The following is an 18,503-nucleotide window of genomic DNA, read 5'->3' as shown; positions in this document are numbered from 1 at the left end:
TACTCTTTCGAATAATCTTGGCATACAAGCGATTAACATTTACAAGTCTTACAAGTTCTTTATCCTCAAACGCATTTATTGTAGTATGTGTGTTTCACGCGTCTCCTTAACAGGCTTTTAAATCAATTAACGCGCGAATATATAACTTCATTTTCTTAAAGGATTTCGTTTCTTTTTTTGAATTTCTTGCCTTCTTTGTTTGATCTCGTTCGTGCGTTTCTCTTTACCTTTTCATTTGTTGTTTACGTGTGTTTTTCACTGGTTTCTTCTTCGTCATTTACGTGTATTTCTCTCTCTGTTTTTTTGCTTTGTTTTCTCAATTTTCATGGTTTTTGAAATCAAACTTTAAAATCGTTTTAAAGATAATGGATGATTCAACTTCAGATTGTCAGCTGAACCAGGATGAAGTGAATTTTGAATTTCAATCAAATGAAGTTCCTGAGGTGTGATTTAGTTTCAATTAATTATTGAATCTGAATTTGATGCAGTTAGTCGTTTATGATTGTCTAGCTGAATAATGCGTGAACATTGACTATGAAATTAATGCGTGAACATTGACTGTTAATTGAATCTAATGTACTAGTTTTGATTAATTTTGTGCATTTTATTTCAGACGTTCGAGTGTAGATCAGAACTATTTGGGTGTATTTACAGTTTATGACTTTTCTGAATATTTTAGTTGAGTTGTTGTAGTTCGGGTGTAGATCAGAAATATTTGGATGTATTTTAGTTGAATTGTTGTGTTTTATGACGTGTAGAAACTCTATAGTATATCCTTGTTTTTAACATGGTGTATTTTGCAGCCCTTCTGTGTTGTTGATGACCAGTTTGTTCTCAAAATTGGAATAACTTTTAACACCCTTGAAGATGCTGCAAAATTTTACAAGGACTATGCGAAGACTGCAGGTTTTTCTACAAGAGTTCGGAGCACAAATAAGAAGGGAAACGAAATTAAGAACCAATTGATTACATGTAGCAGAGAGGAAAAATGAAAATCTAAAATATCTCCAACCGAGAAGACAAATTCCACAGCTAGTTTAAATTGTCCTGCAAAAATTTATATATACGTATTGAAGGATGTTGGTGTTTGGATCATTTCGAAGGTCGTGTTGCATCATTCACATCCTTGCTGTTCAGATCAAGCACAGATACTCAAACAGCACAAGAAAATAAGCATGTCCGTGCGTCGTACAATAGAGAATAACGAGGAAGTCGGTATCAGACTTAGTAAAACTTTCCAATCATTTGTTGCAGTAGCCAGGGCTCACCGCGAGTTAAATTTTATCGAAAAAGACGTGAGAAATTACATCATTAGAGAAGTGCAGAATGTTTCGGAACAAGAATGTCTTATTAGATGGATATCTCCTCCAAAACAATTTATTATATTCAACACAATTTAGATTTTTTTTCTTTCTAATTTTATGTCAACTTTATCTTTTAATTTGTTTGGATCTCTCAAATTGAGAGGATCTTGATTGTTTTTGTTTTTTTGGGATTTATGATCCTCATTGATTCACTAAAATAAAAGTTATCAGAACACATTTGAATGGAATTAAAGTTTATAGATGATGGAAAATTTTTACCATTATAGTTGATAATTCGATTTTTTAAATATGCCAAATCTTCTTTCATGATGTCTTAGTTTAAGTTTTGGTCACTTTCCTTTTCTTTTTGCATTTACTGTGGTCCTTGCCTTCTTGTGGTTAGAACTTAGAAAAGGGTCTCCTCTTGTCCAATTATGGGTCAGACCTCCATCATATTGAGCCCGCAAATAATTAGACAATTACAATTCATAATAAAAATGTCCCAGGACTGGCACTAAATCTTTTATAATTGTTCGATAATAGTAGAAGCCAGGCCAAAATTCTTTCATGTAATTATAATTAAGGCTTGGCCATTTTGTGGCAAATGCAACCTTAGCTTCTCAATTCTTTTCTCGTATACATGCTCTGTTGTATTAGCTTTTAGCTGTAACATATAAGTGTTTTGAGAGGGTTGCTTCTTTTGCCAATGAATTTTTTGTGTAATTTTAATTTTGAGTTGTTGGCCATCAGACATAAGGAAATGGCGACTTTCTTTGCATCTGGATTTTCGGCCCGTGGATTATTTTAGCTTGTGGATTTTGCAATGATTTTTTATTTGTAAAATAGAAAGAAAAAAAAAATTATGACAATTTGATAAATGTGCTATTGATTTATGTTAGTCTACATTAAAAAATTCCAGACACCCTTGACCATTTTGAAATAAAAATAAAGTGGGATGCCTCGCTCACAAAATCATTTTCCAAGAACATTCTCGAAAATGAAATGATCAAAAGATTTAGCCATCTAACCAAGCGTAAACCTTTTGTTTTTATAAATACGTAAATGGATTGTAATGTACCGTAAAGCAATAGTTTTTTGGCTTTTTGCAAGGATAAATTTTATATAGCTGAAAAATTTTTTCGTCTATAACTTTTTTTTTTATACAAAATCGTGTATAAAATTTAAAATCAAATTTTAAAATTATTTTTTTATTTAAATTTTAAAATTTTAGACTAAATTATTTATAACAAAAAATTATAAAATAAAAAATAAAAAAAAGAGTATTTCTGCTCCTATAAATAGAAAAAGAAAAAAAAAAGATAAAGAAAGTAAAATAAATAGTTGTTCACGATCTATCTTTACTTTAAATCTTAGAGACGATTTTAAAACCAAGTTAAATGTTTGGACAATTTTTTGTATGAAAACAAAAATTGAGTATCTTTAAGAAAACAAAATTGTAATTAATCCTTTTTAGATATATTATTTTGTGTAGTTAACACACGATTATTTTTGTGATAGTTAACAAAAACTGTTCCACTCCTTTTTTTTCACGTTAATGGGCCAAGGAAAGCCCAATTAACGAAGGCAGATTGTTGTGACTTGTGAGGCAGTGAGCAAGAAGATTACGAACTTGGTCGCTCTGGGGAAGAAGCGTGTAGTCAACAGTAGCACTGCTGTTGCTTGTTGGAGTTTCGGTTAACATTCTGACTTCTCTTTCCACAATTCACATTCTCGTGTGAATGGACGGCGACGGCGAGGAGTTGACGGCGCAGGAGACGGCCTTGTATGACCGTCAGATTCGCGTTTGGGGAGCTGATGCTCAACGAAGGTCCTTTCTTCACCTTCCTCCTCTGTTAACCTAATTTAAATTCTGCTCCCCTGAATTTCTCTACCTGCTGTTTTGTTATGCTTTTATTTCAGACTGAGCAAAGCTCATGTCCTAGTCTATGGCATGAAAGGAACCATAGCGGAGGTAAACCTTCCCCAAAATAAATAAATAATTATTTTTCCATGTTGGTGGTGTCTTAGAAGAGTTTGTGTTTTCTTGTTGTTTAGTTTTGTAAGAATATTGTTCTTGCTGGGGTGGGGAGTCTTACCTTAATAGATGATCGGATTGCCTCTGAAGAAGCCTTCTCATCCAACTTTCTCATCCCTCTGGATGAGAATGTCTATGGTGGCAAGACCCTTGCTCAGCTTTGTTGTGATTCCCTTAAAGACTTCAATCCTATGGTTCGTGTTTCCGTCCAGAAAGGTTTTTCTCAAACCCTGCTTCTTGCCTTACTCTCTCCGCATTGATTTATTTTTATTTGCCTTTTTCTGGCTATAATTTTCTTTTGTTTGCATTGCCTTTAGGTGATTTGTCAAGTTTCGATGTAGAATTCTTCAACAACTTCGATGTTGTTGTTGTCAGTTCTTGCTCGCTTCCAGCCAAGGTAATGTACGTCTTTAAGAATTCTAAATTAGTAATTGCAGTATTATGCAGACGCAATTTTTCTATTTGCCATTAATGCTCTTGTTTGCATTTATCCCTTTGTTGTAGAAATTGGCCAACGAGAAATGCCGCAAGATATCGAAACGAGTAGCATTTTATACGGTTGACTGTAGGGATTCTTGTGGTGAAATATTTGTTGATCTGCAGGACTATAAGTATTCGAAGGTATTGCTTTTCCGGATATAGTTTCACAGCTAGTTTTCTGTCTGAGTCTTAATTTTATCTTCGTTCCATTATATTTTATTTCTATGTTTGTAAATGATCTATATGGCAAAAGATGGCTGTATGCGTTTTGTCTTGGATTTGGTGATAGACAAACAATAATAACAACAATTAAACCTTATCATACTTGGTGGGATTGGCTATATTAGATGATACCATAATATCCTATCATAAGCATATGATCATAATGACTGAAACTAAAACCTAGACCAAATGTATGTTGGGATGAATGAAACCTGTATGACTGCTGTTTGTTGACTGTTTGATTATTACATCCAATTACAGAATTTCTAGAAAATGCTAGTGTTACACCAGAGGATACTGTTCTTCACTTCTAAAGCAGTGTTATATTCTTATTTATGCTTCATTTTTCTTTGGCAGAAAAAACTGGAGGAAACTATTGAATGCCACCTACGATATCCATCTTTTGAGGTATGCTGGTTTAAAATTTTTTATTACTGCATTGCTTTCTTTGCATTTCTTCATACTGAGTTAAAAAAATTTCCATTTGTACTTGTTAAATTAGCATTTACTTGCATTAGATTGATGGCTTTGATCAAATGCCCATTTGGTGACTTCTCGTGCTCAATTTTAACTTAAGTGAGCCTAAAATAGTTATCAAGATATCAGTAGCTGCAAAACAAGTGTTCTCCGATAACCTTCTTATCATGTATCGAATTGTCATGAGGAATGCTAGAGGGCCCTCAGAATTTATTGTTTTTAGCCATCAATTAGCCATTAATGCTTAAAAGTGTGGGTTAAAGTATGTTGTTGGATAACTAGACTAAAGGAATTGGATTGATGGCTAAAAGTGATGGCTAAAAACAATAAATTCTGATGATCCTCGAGCATTTCTCTTATCATATTACACCTATGATTTCCTTATAGGATTTTTTTTTTTGTGGCTTTGGAGGGAAGAAATCGAAAAAAAAAAAAAGAGATAATGGCCTTTAAGATGCTTACTAACTTTGGCATATGCTTGTCAATTCCGTCTCGGTCCTATGCTATTGGGAGTTTTCACATTTATTGCATAACTTGCTATGCTTTACCATGACCGGCATGTGGTTGAATGCTTCATTCTCCTGAGTTTTCCTATCTGATTTCTGTTGCAGGAAGCATTATCAGTACCTTGGAGGGAACTTCCTAGGAAAACATCAAAGCTGTACTTTGCTATGAGAGGTGTGTTAAATTGTAAAAAACATATGTTGTTAGTAATATATATGATATAAAAGCAAAAATTATTTAAATTAGTTCAGTATTGGAACGTTTAGTCAATAGTATCTAGCCTCTTTGATTCGTTCCTTAGACATTAAACCTTGGTAACAATCAAACAATAAAATCAAATTGTCTGTTGCAGTAATTGAAAAGTTTGAAGAGGCTGAAGGCCGTAGTGCAGGAGAAGTTTCTGTTGCAGATCTTCCTGGAGTTCTGAAGTTGAAAAAAGAGCTTTGTACTGAGCAAGTATGCTACTTGACTTTATTTTCTCTTTGTAGTGGAGATCATTAGCTCATCTAATTTTTCTGTGATGAACTGTTGACAGTCTCTGAATGAATCTCATGTACCTGATACACTTCTAGAAAGATTGGTAACAAGTACACTAGAGTTTCCACCAGTCTGTGCTATTATTGGGGGAATCCTTGGGCAGGTATTTTATTCAACCATATTTCTTTCAAGTTTCCATAATATTTCTAGCTGACTAATTTGAGTATTCTTACAATCACAGGAGGTTATCAAGGCAATATCTGGGAAAGGAGATCCTCTCAAGAATTTTTTCTTTTTTGATGCTTTTGATGGGAAGGGAATTATAGAGAACATTTCCAATTCAAATGCTTGAAGGTGAATATGACATATACTGGTAATTTATGACTGAAACACCACAAATCCTAAGAGGGGAAGGTTAACACTGTCTGCAAGAAACTGACCCTTTAAGTGAACAATATTCTGACTGTTGTTAACTATTAATTTACATTTTTAGTTGCAAATTTATTCAGGCTAATTTTCAATTTACAGTTAAGAGTTCTCAGAAGAGTGCATTAGTGTGATCCATTCTCAGATAGAATTAGTGCTAATTGTCTCATGTGATATCTTGTGAAACTTATTATGTGGTCTAAGATGATGTTTTGGAACTTAGTTAGGTGGATTTAAGAGTTACAATGTTCAAGTACTTATTAGGTGAAACATTTTATAACTTGTTAAGCATGTCCAAGCTGTTATTATTAGGTGAAACCTACTATTACTTGTGAATTTGTAGTGTTGAAGTACTCAATCTGTCAAACTCATAGTTTCCTACCACATTTGGTTTACTTACACTATATTGCAGCCATCTAGCAATAAGAATTAATTAGCATCAATAATGTCCTGCTCCCCTAATTTTATTTATAAGCAATAAGAATTAATATGCAATGTAGTTCAATTTATTTGGCAGAAGCCTAGCATGGACACACATATCCTGCAGTCATTTCATTCAATTTATTTGTGCAAGCATAAATCTCCAAAACAGTCAATCTAATTTCATTCAATTTAGACAACTTTGCACAATCATATGTTTGAACAATTTCCAACAAACCAGCCAATATATCATTCACTAAAACCATCACAACATTTTATTTAGAAGTAAAGATGTTCAACAAACCAGCCAATCTAATTTCATTCATATAATTGCTTTTACAATATGTTCATATGCTTAATACAATCCAATGCTCCTACTAGAATTTAAAAAGCAACACTGGAACTTAATCTATTGCGTCTTTTGCTTCCTTTGCTTTCTGTGATGCATAATCTGTGTATTCACCAGCTTTCTTACTTGTTAGCATCGTTAGCCTACGTGGCTTTTTTTGGGATGCATTATCTCATTATCTGAGTATTCACCAGCCTTCTTAATGGCATTCTAGCATCTTTTGTTTCCTCTGGCCTTTTCAGCTGCGTAATCTAATAAAGGAAGAAGAGAAACCAGTTTTATAAATTGCAATTGAACTTTTAAAGAGGTTTGACTCATCAAAGAACGGCAAGATCAATTAAATTATGTGAATGCACATGTGTGTGTTTGTCAAAAGCATATCAAGTCAGATGAATAGTTAATTGAAATAATGAGAAGTATTCTGACCAATAGATATTTTACATTAATGGGTCAAAAATAAAGTGCAAGAATCTTCAAGAAAATTATTCACTTAGATGCCAAATGGCACCTTTTAGAAACGAGTGAACTAAAGCAAACATCCAGCAATCTCCCCTCTAATCAAATGAACTCTCAAAATTCAAGAATTCTGAAGATGCATCTACCCTCGGGATACTTAGATCAGAAAAGTTGGGCATGAAGTTATCAAAAATTGTAATGTCCCATTACATGCCAACTAAAGAGAGGCAGCTAACCCATGAACCCTCAATTCTATACTCATTTAAATGACTAAAAGGAGAAGCACCAATGCTACAAAAGGACATCATGGCTGCTATAGTGCTACTTGATGCATGAGAATTACATAGCCACGCGTACCATTTTTCTCAATGCTGTCAAAAAGCTTCAGTATATCATGTTTTACAGTATTGACCTGCCGATATGGAACTAGCATAAGATATTGATGGATGTGACAGAACAGATTATGTTACCAAGATGTAACAACGTGAAGGAAAGCATATCTACTTCTCTACAATATATAAAGGGCATTCTACTATATATAATGGGGATTGGGAGAGCTTTGGTGCACAATCTTACCCCCCCCCCCCCCCCCCCAAAAATGCTCTCCATCCTGTAAAGAAAGTGATAAAATTATGAGAGAATAAGTGATTCGGGTGAGTTTTGTGAAAAATAGATTAAGTGAAAAATAATAGTTAAGATGAGAGATTCAGGGTAAGTATACTTGTGAGGAAAACACTTCTATTAATGACGAATAAGCAATACAAGAACTAATAATGAGGAATAGAGGTGGAGAACAAGTGTTGAGACCTCCATTAATGTCACAAGAGGATGAATGAACTTTGTTTAAAGTGGACAGGGGTTGGTTAATGGTTGTTGAGTGTTCTGATGGAACAGCCAAATGCCAGTTTTTACTCGTGAGGGTGATGAATGGAAATGATGAACAATGAGAAGAAATTTGGAGAGAGAAAAAGATGGGTTTTTTAGCTTCTCAGCTTCAGAAGTGAAAAAGAAAGTTAAGGTACTTTAAAGAGGTGGCTTAAGGTCCTTTTATAGTATAAAACCATTTTGAAAAGAAAATCTACTGTCCAATGGTTTTAGTCTGATATTTGGTTTACTCCTTTTATCCCAAATATCTTTAGGTATTCCTGTCACCTCAAGTCTTTTCAATTGGAAAGGTAATATCACCTCAAGTCTTTTCAACTGTAAAGGTAAGAAGTTGATTTCCACAAGTTAAACTAAAACTCATGACATGTGACATTAGTGAAGGGACATCTAGTTTAGTTTTCTTTTAACTAGATGACACATTTACACTCCAAATCCAACCAATTCACTTCCACCAATATAGTTCCCACTGAAGAGAAATTCAACTCCTCAAGGTACTCTTTTGAGTTTCATCCTTTTACCCAATACCTTAGGAACTTGACTCTTTTTTTTATTATGTTTTTAGGTCATTATAAAAATTATTTATGTACAAAAAATGTTTATATTTTTAGTACACAATCATAAGCTTCCATGCAGTCTTTAAGGGTATAAAGTATTCCCTCAAGCTGCATTGAACTTTTTTTGTACTCAACAGAGCTATAATAATTTTAATTTTTTTTAACAAAATATCAACATAATATATATATATATATATATATATATATATATATATATATATATAACTCTAAAGAATTAAATCTCCCCTCTTTTATTTATTTTTTTTGTTATAATAATATATGTATTTGTAAATATTATGACATTCAAATATAAATATGTCTGTATAATTTAAATATGATTATGTACTCATAAAAAATGAATAAAAGAGTGTTATTATGTAAATATTTTGAATATTAATAAAATAAATAAATAAGATTAGTAAATAAATATATTCATAACTTATTTGTATGTACGTATGTATTTATTTTTTAAAAGTTATATATATATATATATATATATACACGAGGAAATAAGAAGGGGGAGAAACTCTTACCCTTTTAATTAGAAGCGTTTTAAATTTGAGTACCTGAATGAGACACATAAGGAGAGCGTTTTCCTCATCATCTCTGCTAGGACATTTTTTACACAGCAGTATTTTCAGTATCATCACTATTATCACCACCACCATCCAAACTCTCTGTCTTCTTCAACAATTGAAAGTTTTTCTTAAGGCAAATGACACTCCCACATTCAACCTTGTTCTGTTTTTTTTACTCTGTCTTCTTACTTGGTAAGACTCTTTTTCTTCTTTTCTTGCTTTTGTCTTGCTCCTTTTTTGGTCATATCATGTGTATTCCTATTTTCTTGTATGAGATTCTGACACTTGAATATCTGCTATTGTATATTTGACATTTTTTGTATTATTCTGAACTTTTGTTACTCTAAACTCATATCATTCTGAACTCTGATGATCATTCTGCACTCTTGTTACTCTGAATCCTTATTATTATGTTCTTTGCCTTCATTCTCATGTAACACCTCTCAACCCCATGTATATTGGATTGCTAATTTTGGAATTAGTTATAAGAATTCTTTGATAAAGATCTTTTACCTTACAACTTTGGATGTTATATCCTCATTTGCATATGTTTCCAATGAAATCACAAATAAAAAAAAGAAATTGAATTAAAAATTATGAGCAATGTTCATTTGTAAGTATAAAATAGATATTTAAAAATAAAAATAATTTTATTTCTTTTGTATAGCATAAAAATAATTTATTTATTTTTTTGTATAGCATAGTCATAAGTAATTTGTTTGTAAACTTTTTCAATTAGAGCGATTACTAGTATTCAATATTTATATTCTTTCAAAACTATAAACTTGAAACTATAAACGTATAATATCTTGCAACCTTTTCATATACGTTACCAAATGAAATATGATATTGTGAGGATGAGGAATTAGTGGCCTTATCAAGTAAAGAATATGATGAATAATTTTTATACCTTTGCTTTTTTGTTTTATTTGAGAACTCCTTGGTTGTTCTCTTGTCATATGATGCTCGTTGACTTTTTGAGAATTTCTTGAGTGTCTTGCAATATTCTCCTTTATTTTTGAGTATTTTTGTCATTAGTATTCATGTGATATTGATATTCACTCTATTTTGTTGTTGCTGTTCTCCTTCTTTCCCCTTTTTAGGAATTGTTTCTTTTTGTTGTCATGCCTCGTGTGAAACTTGCTGAGATAGTGGATAGTGACCTGGAAGACTCTAGAAATAGTTTGGGTACCAACTTTTCTGTGGATGATATGGACGATATTTCTCAAGAATATGCAATCGAATTTTCTGAATCTGTCCCCCAACCTTGGGTTAAACCGTCAAATAAGAGGACTATTTTTGTGGATCCTCCTCTGATTAAGAAATCTTTTTTGGACCCTCTTTCCTTTGGCTGTCTCAAAAAGAACTCCCGGAGTACAATCCTTGCTTGGTTGTTCCTCTTGACAGGGATGGGGGAGTTACAATGGAGTATGTGGATTACCTCATGCGTATGAAGAAGCATATTATGCGATATGAGGGTACCTCCATTCCAGATGTCAGATCATTTGTTCTAGTTTTGATCAAGGATCCATATTTCATGATTGGCAACCTTTCTCCTTCAACCATTGCAAGTAATATTTGCTCTTTGCTGATTCTTGTTTTTTGTTTCTTCACTTCTTTTTCGTCTCTTTCTTCTTTTTTTTTTTAGATTTTGTGTGTTTGACTGTTGTATCTTTTGTGGTGGTGTTTTGTAGACTTGGGCGTCAGGTGTTACAAACATCCACTTTCTTCAAAGAGAAAATCTGATGATTCGGTTGTTACTGCTGAAGTGGTCAAGCACAGAAAAGTGGAGAGTTCAAATCTTAGGGTTAGACTACGGTGCTGAAGCAAATATTTTTCAGGACCTGCTGAAAGGAGGTTATCTCGACGCATGTTATAATTGTTGGTGCAGTAGCAGACATAGACTGAAAAATAGCAGTGGTGGCAGGAATTTGAATGGATTAATTATGGTATGGAATCCCGTAATATGAAAGCATCAAGAAGTTATTACTTATTAATGTGACACATGTTTTTGTTGTTATTGGGTATGAGCTATTTGATTTTTGATGGAATTAGGTTGGAAATAGAAAGTTTGGTCAGAAAATAATTATGGGCCACATAATATTATAAGAATAAAAATAGAAACAAAAACAAAAATCGAAGAATAATTGTAATAATAAATTAATAATAAATTCAAAATGAAATAGTTAGGATAGTATGTAAGAACAAGCTATTTATCTCTTCTGATTAATTGTGCTTTCGATTTTGTGTGTGTGTAAAAGCTATTGAGTTTATGTTTTAGTGTGTCAGAAAAATTTCTAATAATAAAATAAAGGTATTAAAAAAAAATTTTAGAAGTTATAATTTATATATATTTTTTATTTTTTACTTAAAAATAATATTTTTAATATAATAAATAAATAAATAATATTTTTATGTTATTGTACCTAAATATAATTATTAGATAAAAAAATATTTTTACATGAGATAACCAAATATAAAATTATTTTTACTCTTTAATAAAATCTTTTAAAAAAAATTAACTAACTTGTGTCCTAAAGATACATTTTAAAAATATAATAATAAAATTTTTTAAATACTTTTAATATATGTAATGTATTGAAAACGTAAAAAAATTAATTTTTATAATAACTTTTATAAAACATTTTTTTATAGTATGCTTATTAGAGTACAAGTTAGCAAAACTGTTTAAAAAAATATCGTTTGAAAACAAAATATATCATAAAAACTCATTCAAACAAGTTTTTTATTTACTTCGACAAAACATTTTTAACCAAAAATTTAATATCCTATTTTAACATTAGCGAATTAAAAAATTTTTTTCATACACAATTTTAACAAAAACACTTGTTTTTCAAATTAAGAAATTAATACACCCACTAATACTATTAAATTCCTATTTAATTACGACAACTTTTACCAGGGCACATGTAATTTTTTTTCCTTTTCTTCTCATTCTTATTACTATTGCTTTCCCATTTTCTCTTTTTTATGTATTGTGTATAAGAATGTACGACTATACCATACTTTATCTAATGTATGACAACAAAAAAAAAAAGAAAAAGAAAAAATCATCAGCATACAATCCCTTGATAGGCCCAATTTTAATCCTTAACTGTCTCCAACTTCATTTTAATATAAACAAGATACTGGTTCTATTAAATAAAATGATATGTGGCCGGTACAATAAACCCCAACCCACAATAGCAACAAAAAAATTTCCTGTTCAACAAAAAAGGCCAAACCTAAATATTTAATCAACATTAGCTGCCGATTACGCGGAGGTAATTACGCCCTATCAGAACTGTACCTTCCTACTAACATTGCAGTGCCTCAGGTTGTGTCTGTGTGTGCAACACAATCAACACATGCGTCCTACTCCCCTTTATGCCAACTCACTTAAGTACGTGCTGAAAGAATTTTACTTCAGCACGGTAGCATTCGCCCAAATCTTAAGGTTGAAAAGAGGTCTCTTAAAAAACCACCTAGGCCTTCCATTGATGCTACACCTTCACCAATTTCCACTGGCTCAGAAATTTCTCCTTCTTCAACAGCAAAAGCTAAAGGTTCTTCTGCCGCCACTGCTTGCTTTGTTAAGTCATCACAGTCTCCTGGTAAGGCTGTGGTTAGCTTATCTAGAAGTGCTGTGACGCGTAGGTCTCATCGTCTTTTGGGTAAAATGAAAACTATTCCGAATACCCCTTCTGATCCGGTAAATGTAGGCGATGAGAACTCCTAAGAAAGGGTCAGTAGGGACTCTCCTAATTCATTTGTTGTCGGCGACGTCCTTGATGAGGGTACTACCCAAGATATTGTTCGAGATGACCCACAAGCAATAACGTGTGCTAAGAACAATGTTGACATTGAGCCGGATGTTACCTGCCAAGGGGATCCTACTAGAAGTGATGTTTCTCCTATCCGAACAGCATTTCCTGGTGCAGGTACAACTGTTTTACTCCACTTCTTCTTCTTCTTCTTCTTTCTTCTTCTGGCGTGTTCCATTGTATATCTTTTCATTTGTCAGGCGTGCCAGCATTTTATAAGTTCTTGATGGAAAAAAGGTATTTTTTTACTTGTTTGTTTTGCTTTTCAGTTTCTGTACGTGATGAGTTTGAGCATTTCGATGGCAATGCGAAGAACTTATTATCGGAGATTGCATCCCGGGCTCCTTCCTTCCTGCTTCCAAATAACCTAAATTGCCTTTTCAAAAAGTTTGGGTATCAAGCTTTTCTGGACGCCTAGGATTTCTTTACTTCGCACTCCCTTGCAAACTTGTGGGGTACTCATCGAAATATGGTAGAAAATCATCTAAATAACCTTAAGTTATTTAAATTTAGTGGTCGTTGGCTTGAGAATCTTTCTGCTAAACTGGAGCCTCCACCTGGGGTCTCTGATCTTGCTAGAGAAGAATTGTTGTCTAAAGAGTATCACGTTCTCTCTTCTGATGTTTCTGCTCTTCAAGAAAAGGTTGACAAGCTTACATCTGAATTGAACACCATGAAGGCTAGGTTAGCCAGCGTCAGCCTGGAGCGAGAGCAATTGGCCAAGCATAAGGAGGCTGCTTCTTCTGTGATTTTTTACAGTGATATTTTGTGGCTGTGATAGTTTTTCAGCACTTCATTTTGTAAAATATGTAATGCTTTGACAAAGTATTTTTGTTGTCCTGCTACTTCTATGACTTTTATTGTACACCTCTTTTTGGGTGTTATGTTTCCCTTTTTTTTTAATATAATATGCATACTCCTCCAGGGGTTTTACCTGCTTGTGTGATCATTTTATTTTGGATACACACATTTTTTTTTGCAAGGGGGAGGATATGATTCTAAGAAGAGCAGGATTATCTACTGCTATTTTTTTTCCTCTTTTTTTAGGCAAAGAAAATGAAGGTACCCAGATCTCTCTTACCCTATTTATGCTCTCTCTTTTTTAGGAACTTGGAGGGTGGGGAACTTCACTTTTCAGAAATATTTTGTACTGCAAATTTCTTAAGATGCATCATTCATAACTTTTGAGTGTATGATTGCTAATGCAGTTTTTTCATGCATTGCAGGATGCTTGCAGAATAATATAACATAAACATTGGCTCTTAATAAAGAAGCCCTTTGGAGTTGAAATCTAACCCCTAGAACTAAAATTAAGCATAGTACTTATTGACATACTTGAAATTGATGGGGCCAGTGGTTGTTTCATGATCTGGGTCCAACAGGATGCAGTGTCCATTGGGGGTGTACTTCAGAAACAATGTTAGGACCCTCCCATTTGAAAGTCCATTTTGGCAAAGACATCTTCCTCATTACTGCGTCTATTGATTTTAGTACCAGATCACCCTCTAGGAACACCTTGGGCCGAACATGCTTGTCATAAGCTAATGCTAGTCTTCGATGGTATTCTTCCATCTTCCTTCCCACAACTTCTCTTTTTCCTTTCAACTCTTGCAACTCAGCTTCACAATCCCGTGCTTCATCTAACAACATCCTGGCGATGGGTACTTCAATCTCTGCTGGCAGTACAGCTTCAACCCCATAAACCAACGAGAAGGGTGTTACTCCGGTTGTTCCATGCCTGGTTATTCTGTAAGCCCAAAGAGCAAGTGGTAGGTATTTACTCCAATCTTTATGAGCGTCGGTCACCATCTTTGTGAGTATTTTCAAAAAGCTCTTGTTAGTAGCCTCTGCCTGACCATTGCCTTGCAGGTAGTAGGGGGAACACTTGTGATGTTTGATTTGGTACTATTCAAGAACACCTCACACTCTTTGGTTAACAAAGTGGGTTCCATTGTCGAACACTAGAACACTTGGTAGCCCGAACCTACATATTATATTTTCCTTGATAAATCTCACTACTGCTTCAGCATTTGCTTCTCTAACGGCCACAGCTTCCACCCACTTGGTAAAACTTTCTATTGCAACTAGGATCCATTTCTTTCCCATTGATGGGGGGTTGATCAGTCCCATAAAATCTACCGCCCATGTATGGAATGGGTATGGTGTTTTGAGGCTGTTCTTCTACACACTTGGTGCATGTATCAAGTTTGCATGCTTTTGGCATCGCGAATACCTCCTGGCCCACTTGATTGAATCTTCCTTCATTTTTGGCCAATAATAGCCGATCCCAATTAGTTCATACCACAACGCCCTTCCTCTTTGGTGTCTTCCACATACTCCTTGATGGACTTCTTCCAAGACTTCGTCTTTTTCCTCATCTCGAACGCATTTTAGCATCTCCCCGGTGAAGCTCTTTTTGAACAACTCACCTTTCTGCAAGTAGTGTTTTGATTTCTTTTTCAATCTCTCAGCTTTTATTTTTTTTAAGGCAAAACTCCAGCATCGAGGTACTCTACGATAGGTTGTTACCAATTGTGAACATTACATATTTGCGTACTTTCTTTTGTTTCTTGACAAGCCTTGTAGAAAGCTTGTAATTCATCACAATGAGACTTCATTTTTGGCCAATAAATACCCCACCTCTGGAGCCTTCCGTACAAACCAGGGCCCTCTTTTCCGCAAGTGGCTCCATGCAGTTGTTCTGCTTTTTCTTTCCCTTCATCTTCTCCTACACATTTCATAAGGAGTCCATCATTGCTTTTTTTGAATATTTTCCCATTGAAGAGGCAAAATCCTCTTGTTTCTTTGGTGATGTTGAGTGTTCTGAGCTGTTCATGTATTGGCATTCGCCAATTATTGGTTTTTCCTTCCAAGGACATCCTTTCTTCTCTGGCAGAACTTTCAGCTACCCGGTGTTCTAAAGCATGTTGTCCATTTTGAATAGTGACTCTACTTCCCAATGTTTCTAAAGCATTCGCATGCTTGTTTTCTGTTCGGGGTACATGCTCAAATGAGATATTATCAAATACCTTCATCATGCGCCACACTTGTTCTCTGCATAAGGCTAGACTTCTTTCCTTCGTGCCGTACCCTCATTGGATCTGTTGTATTATTAGGTTGGAGTCTCCTTTGACATGGAGTTTCTTGATACCAACTTCTTGAGCCATCTTTAGACCGAGCATTAGCACTTCATACTCTGCTTCATTGTTGGTGCAAGAGAAATCCAATCGAAACATGAAGGATAGACTTCTTCCATGGGAGTCTGTAAGGACGACTCCTGCCCCTCCTTGAGGATTCGAGGGTGTTCCATCAAACATGAGGGTCCATGTTTCCTCTTCATTGCAAGCATGAACAGTCTCTATTGTTCCTGGAATCTGATCCGGCAACTCTTTAATCGTTGCTTTCTCAGGACAGATTGACAAGAGGTCAGCCAAAGCTTGGCTCTTAATGGTAGTAGGTGTTACCAATTTCACATCATATTCACTTATTAGGAGTTCCCAACGACTCATTCTTCCAGTCAACATTGGCTTTTTGATTAAAAATCTGAGACCTTCATTTTTTGATACGACTTCTACTTGGTGTGCTTGAAAGTAGTGTTGGTATCTTTGTGAGATGTACACTAGAGCGAGACAATGTTTCTCTGGTGAGGAGTATCTTTGTTCTGGCCCTTTCATGACTCTACTAACATAAGCAATGGGTTTCTCTTTGCCTTCACCTTCTTGTGCAATTAACCCACTAACTGCTTCTTCTCCTATGGCTAAGTATACCTTTAGTGGTCCACCAGGTTGAAGGAAAGTCATGGTGTGAGTGGATGTGAGAACATCTTTGATCTTGTCCATTACAGCTTGGTGGCATTGTTCCCACTTAAAGGTGTTCTTCTCTTTCAACAAAGGCCTTAGGAGTCCTAAGAGCTCCCTTAATGCTGGTATGAACCTTCGAATGTACCCCAGCTTTTCTGAAGTCCCTTGATGTCTTTCGAGGGTTCCATATCCTGGACATCTTTAATCTTATCCTCATCAGCTGAAATGCCTCATTTGTGGATTCTGAATCCCAAGAACCTTCCATATGACACCCCGAAGGCACATTTCATGGGGTTCATCTTGAGTTTATACTTTCTGCATCTAGTGAACACAACTCTGAGGTGTTCTGTGTGTTGCTTCTCAGATGTTGACTTGACAACCAAATCGTCTACATAGTCTTCCACAAAGTCATGCATTATGTCGTGGAATATAGCAGTCATGGCTCTTTGGTAGGTTGCTCCAGCATTCTTTAGGCCAAAAGGCATGACAGTATAGTAAAAATTACCTACGGGTGTTCGAAATGCTTTTTTTCTTCATCTCCCAGAGCCATTCTAATTTGGTTGTACCCGCTAAATCCATACATGAAGGAGAACCTTTCAAATCCAACTGTAGCATCTACCATTCTATCAACATCTGGCAGAGGAAAATTATCCTTAGAGCAAGCTTTGTTTAGATCTCTAAAATCCACGCAACACCGGATCTGCCCATTTTCTTTTTCACTGGTACTATGTTGACTAACCAAGAGGGGTGTTGTATTGGTTTGATGAATTTGGCTATGAGTAAATTTTCGATTTCTTTCTTTACTTGAGCTTCTATTTCATTGGAGAATTTTCTAGGAGCTTGCTTGACAGGAGTTGCTCCTTTCCTCACAGCTAATTGTGGGTTACAAGGTTTGGGTCTAACCGTGACATTTCATCATAGTTCTAGGCAAACATATCTCTGAACTCTGTTAATAGCGCTATCAAATCCCTTTTCTCCTTCTCCCCTAGAGCTTTGCACACGAACAAAGGCCTTGGGTGTTCTTCAGTCCCTAAATTAATCTCTTCCAATTCTTCCTCCTTCTGCTTTGCTTCATCTTGGAGTTTAAGAGGGGCATTTTCTATTTTACTTTGAAGATGTTCTTTCTCTTATACACTTAGGATGTTGGGGCCAGGGGAGTTCTGGTAATTTTCCTCCACTGGATCTCCTGAGTTCCTATAGGATACACCACCTATATCCTCCACCTGGAAGAATTTTCTTACGAAGCCCTAGGTCTTCGATTGCTGTTGCTTGTTTTTTGGTGTTTTCTTTTGGTGCTTCCTCCATCAGAGTGTTCTTTCGTATTATTTTTTGTCTGGGTGTTCCGATGGCGCATTCCCGCACAGGCCTTACTTTGTTGACCCCTGGTAAGGCAAGCTCTTCATAAAAACTCGCATCCACTAAATGTGCTTCTCCTTTATCAAAGGGTGTTACAGTGGCTGAGATGCTAATATCCTTCCCTATCCAGCTAGACTTTATGCATTGATGCCAACTTGAAGGAACGCACTGATGTAAATGAATCCATGGACGCCCCAGTAGGATGTGGTAGCTAGAGCTTCCATCCACCACATGAAACTTATTATTGGTCTTTATGGGGCCAACTTCCAAGACAACATTAACACACCCTCTAGATTTCACACCCACTCCATTAAAAGCATTGAGTCCTACTTGAGTAGGCCTTATTTGATAAGCAG

The 18,503-nt window shown here is 35.0% G+C and overlaps 2 protein-coding genes across 2 annotated transcripts; one reads left to right on the top strand and one right to left on the bottom strand.

Annotated features, from left to right (window-relative positions):
- The first annotated feature begins 2,884 nt into the window (after positions 1-2,884).
- On the top strand, positions 2,885-6,309 carry LOC107645892 (SUMO-activating enzyme subunit 1A). The gene is made up of 10 exons (XM_016350029.3): positions 2,885-3,132; positions 3,225-3,276; positions 3,360-3,555; positions 3,657-3,736; positions 3,844-3,960; positions 4,399-4,449; positions 5,130-5,196; positions 5,375-5,478; positions 5,558-5,662; positions 5,741-6,309. The coding sequence occupies exons 1-10, from the start codon at positions 3,044-3,046 to the stop codon at positions 5,849-5,851; spliced, it is 972 nt and encodes a 323-aa protein (XP_016205515.1). The 5' UTR covers positions 2,885-3,043; the 3' UTR covers positions 5,852-6,309.
- Positions 6,310-14,353: 8,044 nt separating this feature from the next.
- Positions 14,354-14,800, bottom strand: LOC148554679 (uncharacterized). The gene has a single exon (XM_088490435.1). It carries the CDS (start codon positions 14,798-14,800, stop codon positions 14,354-14,356), a length of 447 nt encoding a protein of 148 aa, XP_088346561.1.
- Between the last annotated feature and the right edge of the window lie 3,703 nt (positions 14,801-18,503).

The sequence above is a fragment of the Arachis ipaensis genome, chromosome B6 (assembly GCF_059453495.1).
Source record: "Arachis ipaensis isolate K30076 ecotype BB chromosome B6, ASM5945349v1, whole genome shotgun sequence".
NCBI classification, from domain to species: Eukaryota; Viridiplantae; Streptophyta; class Magnoliopsida; order Fabales; family Fabaceae; genus Arachis; species Arachis ipaensis.
Note: the sequence above shows the minus strand (reverse complement) of the source record. Positions and strands in the feature narration are given on the sequence as shown.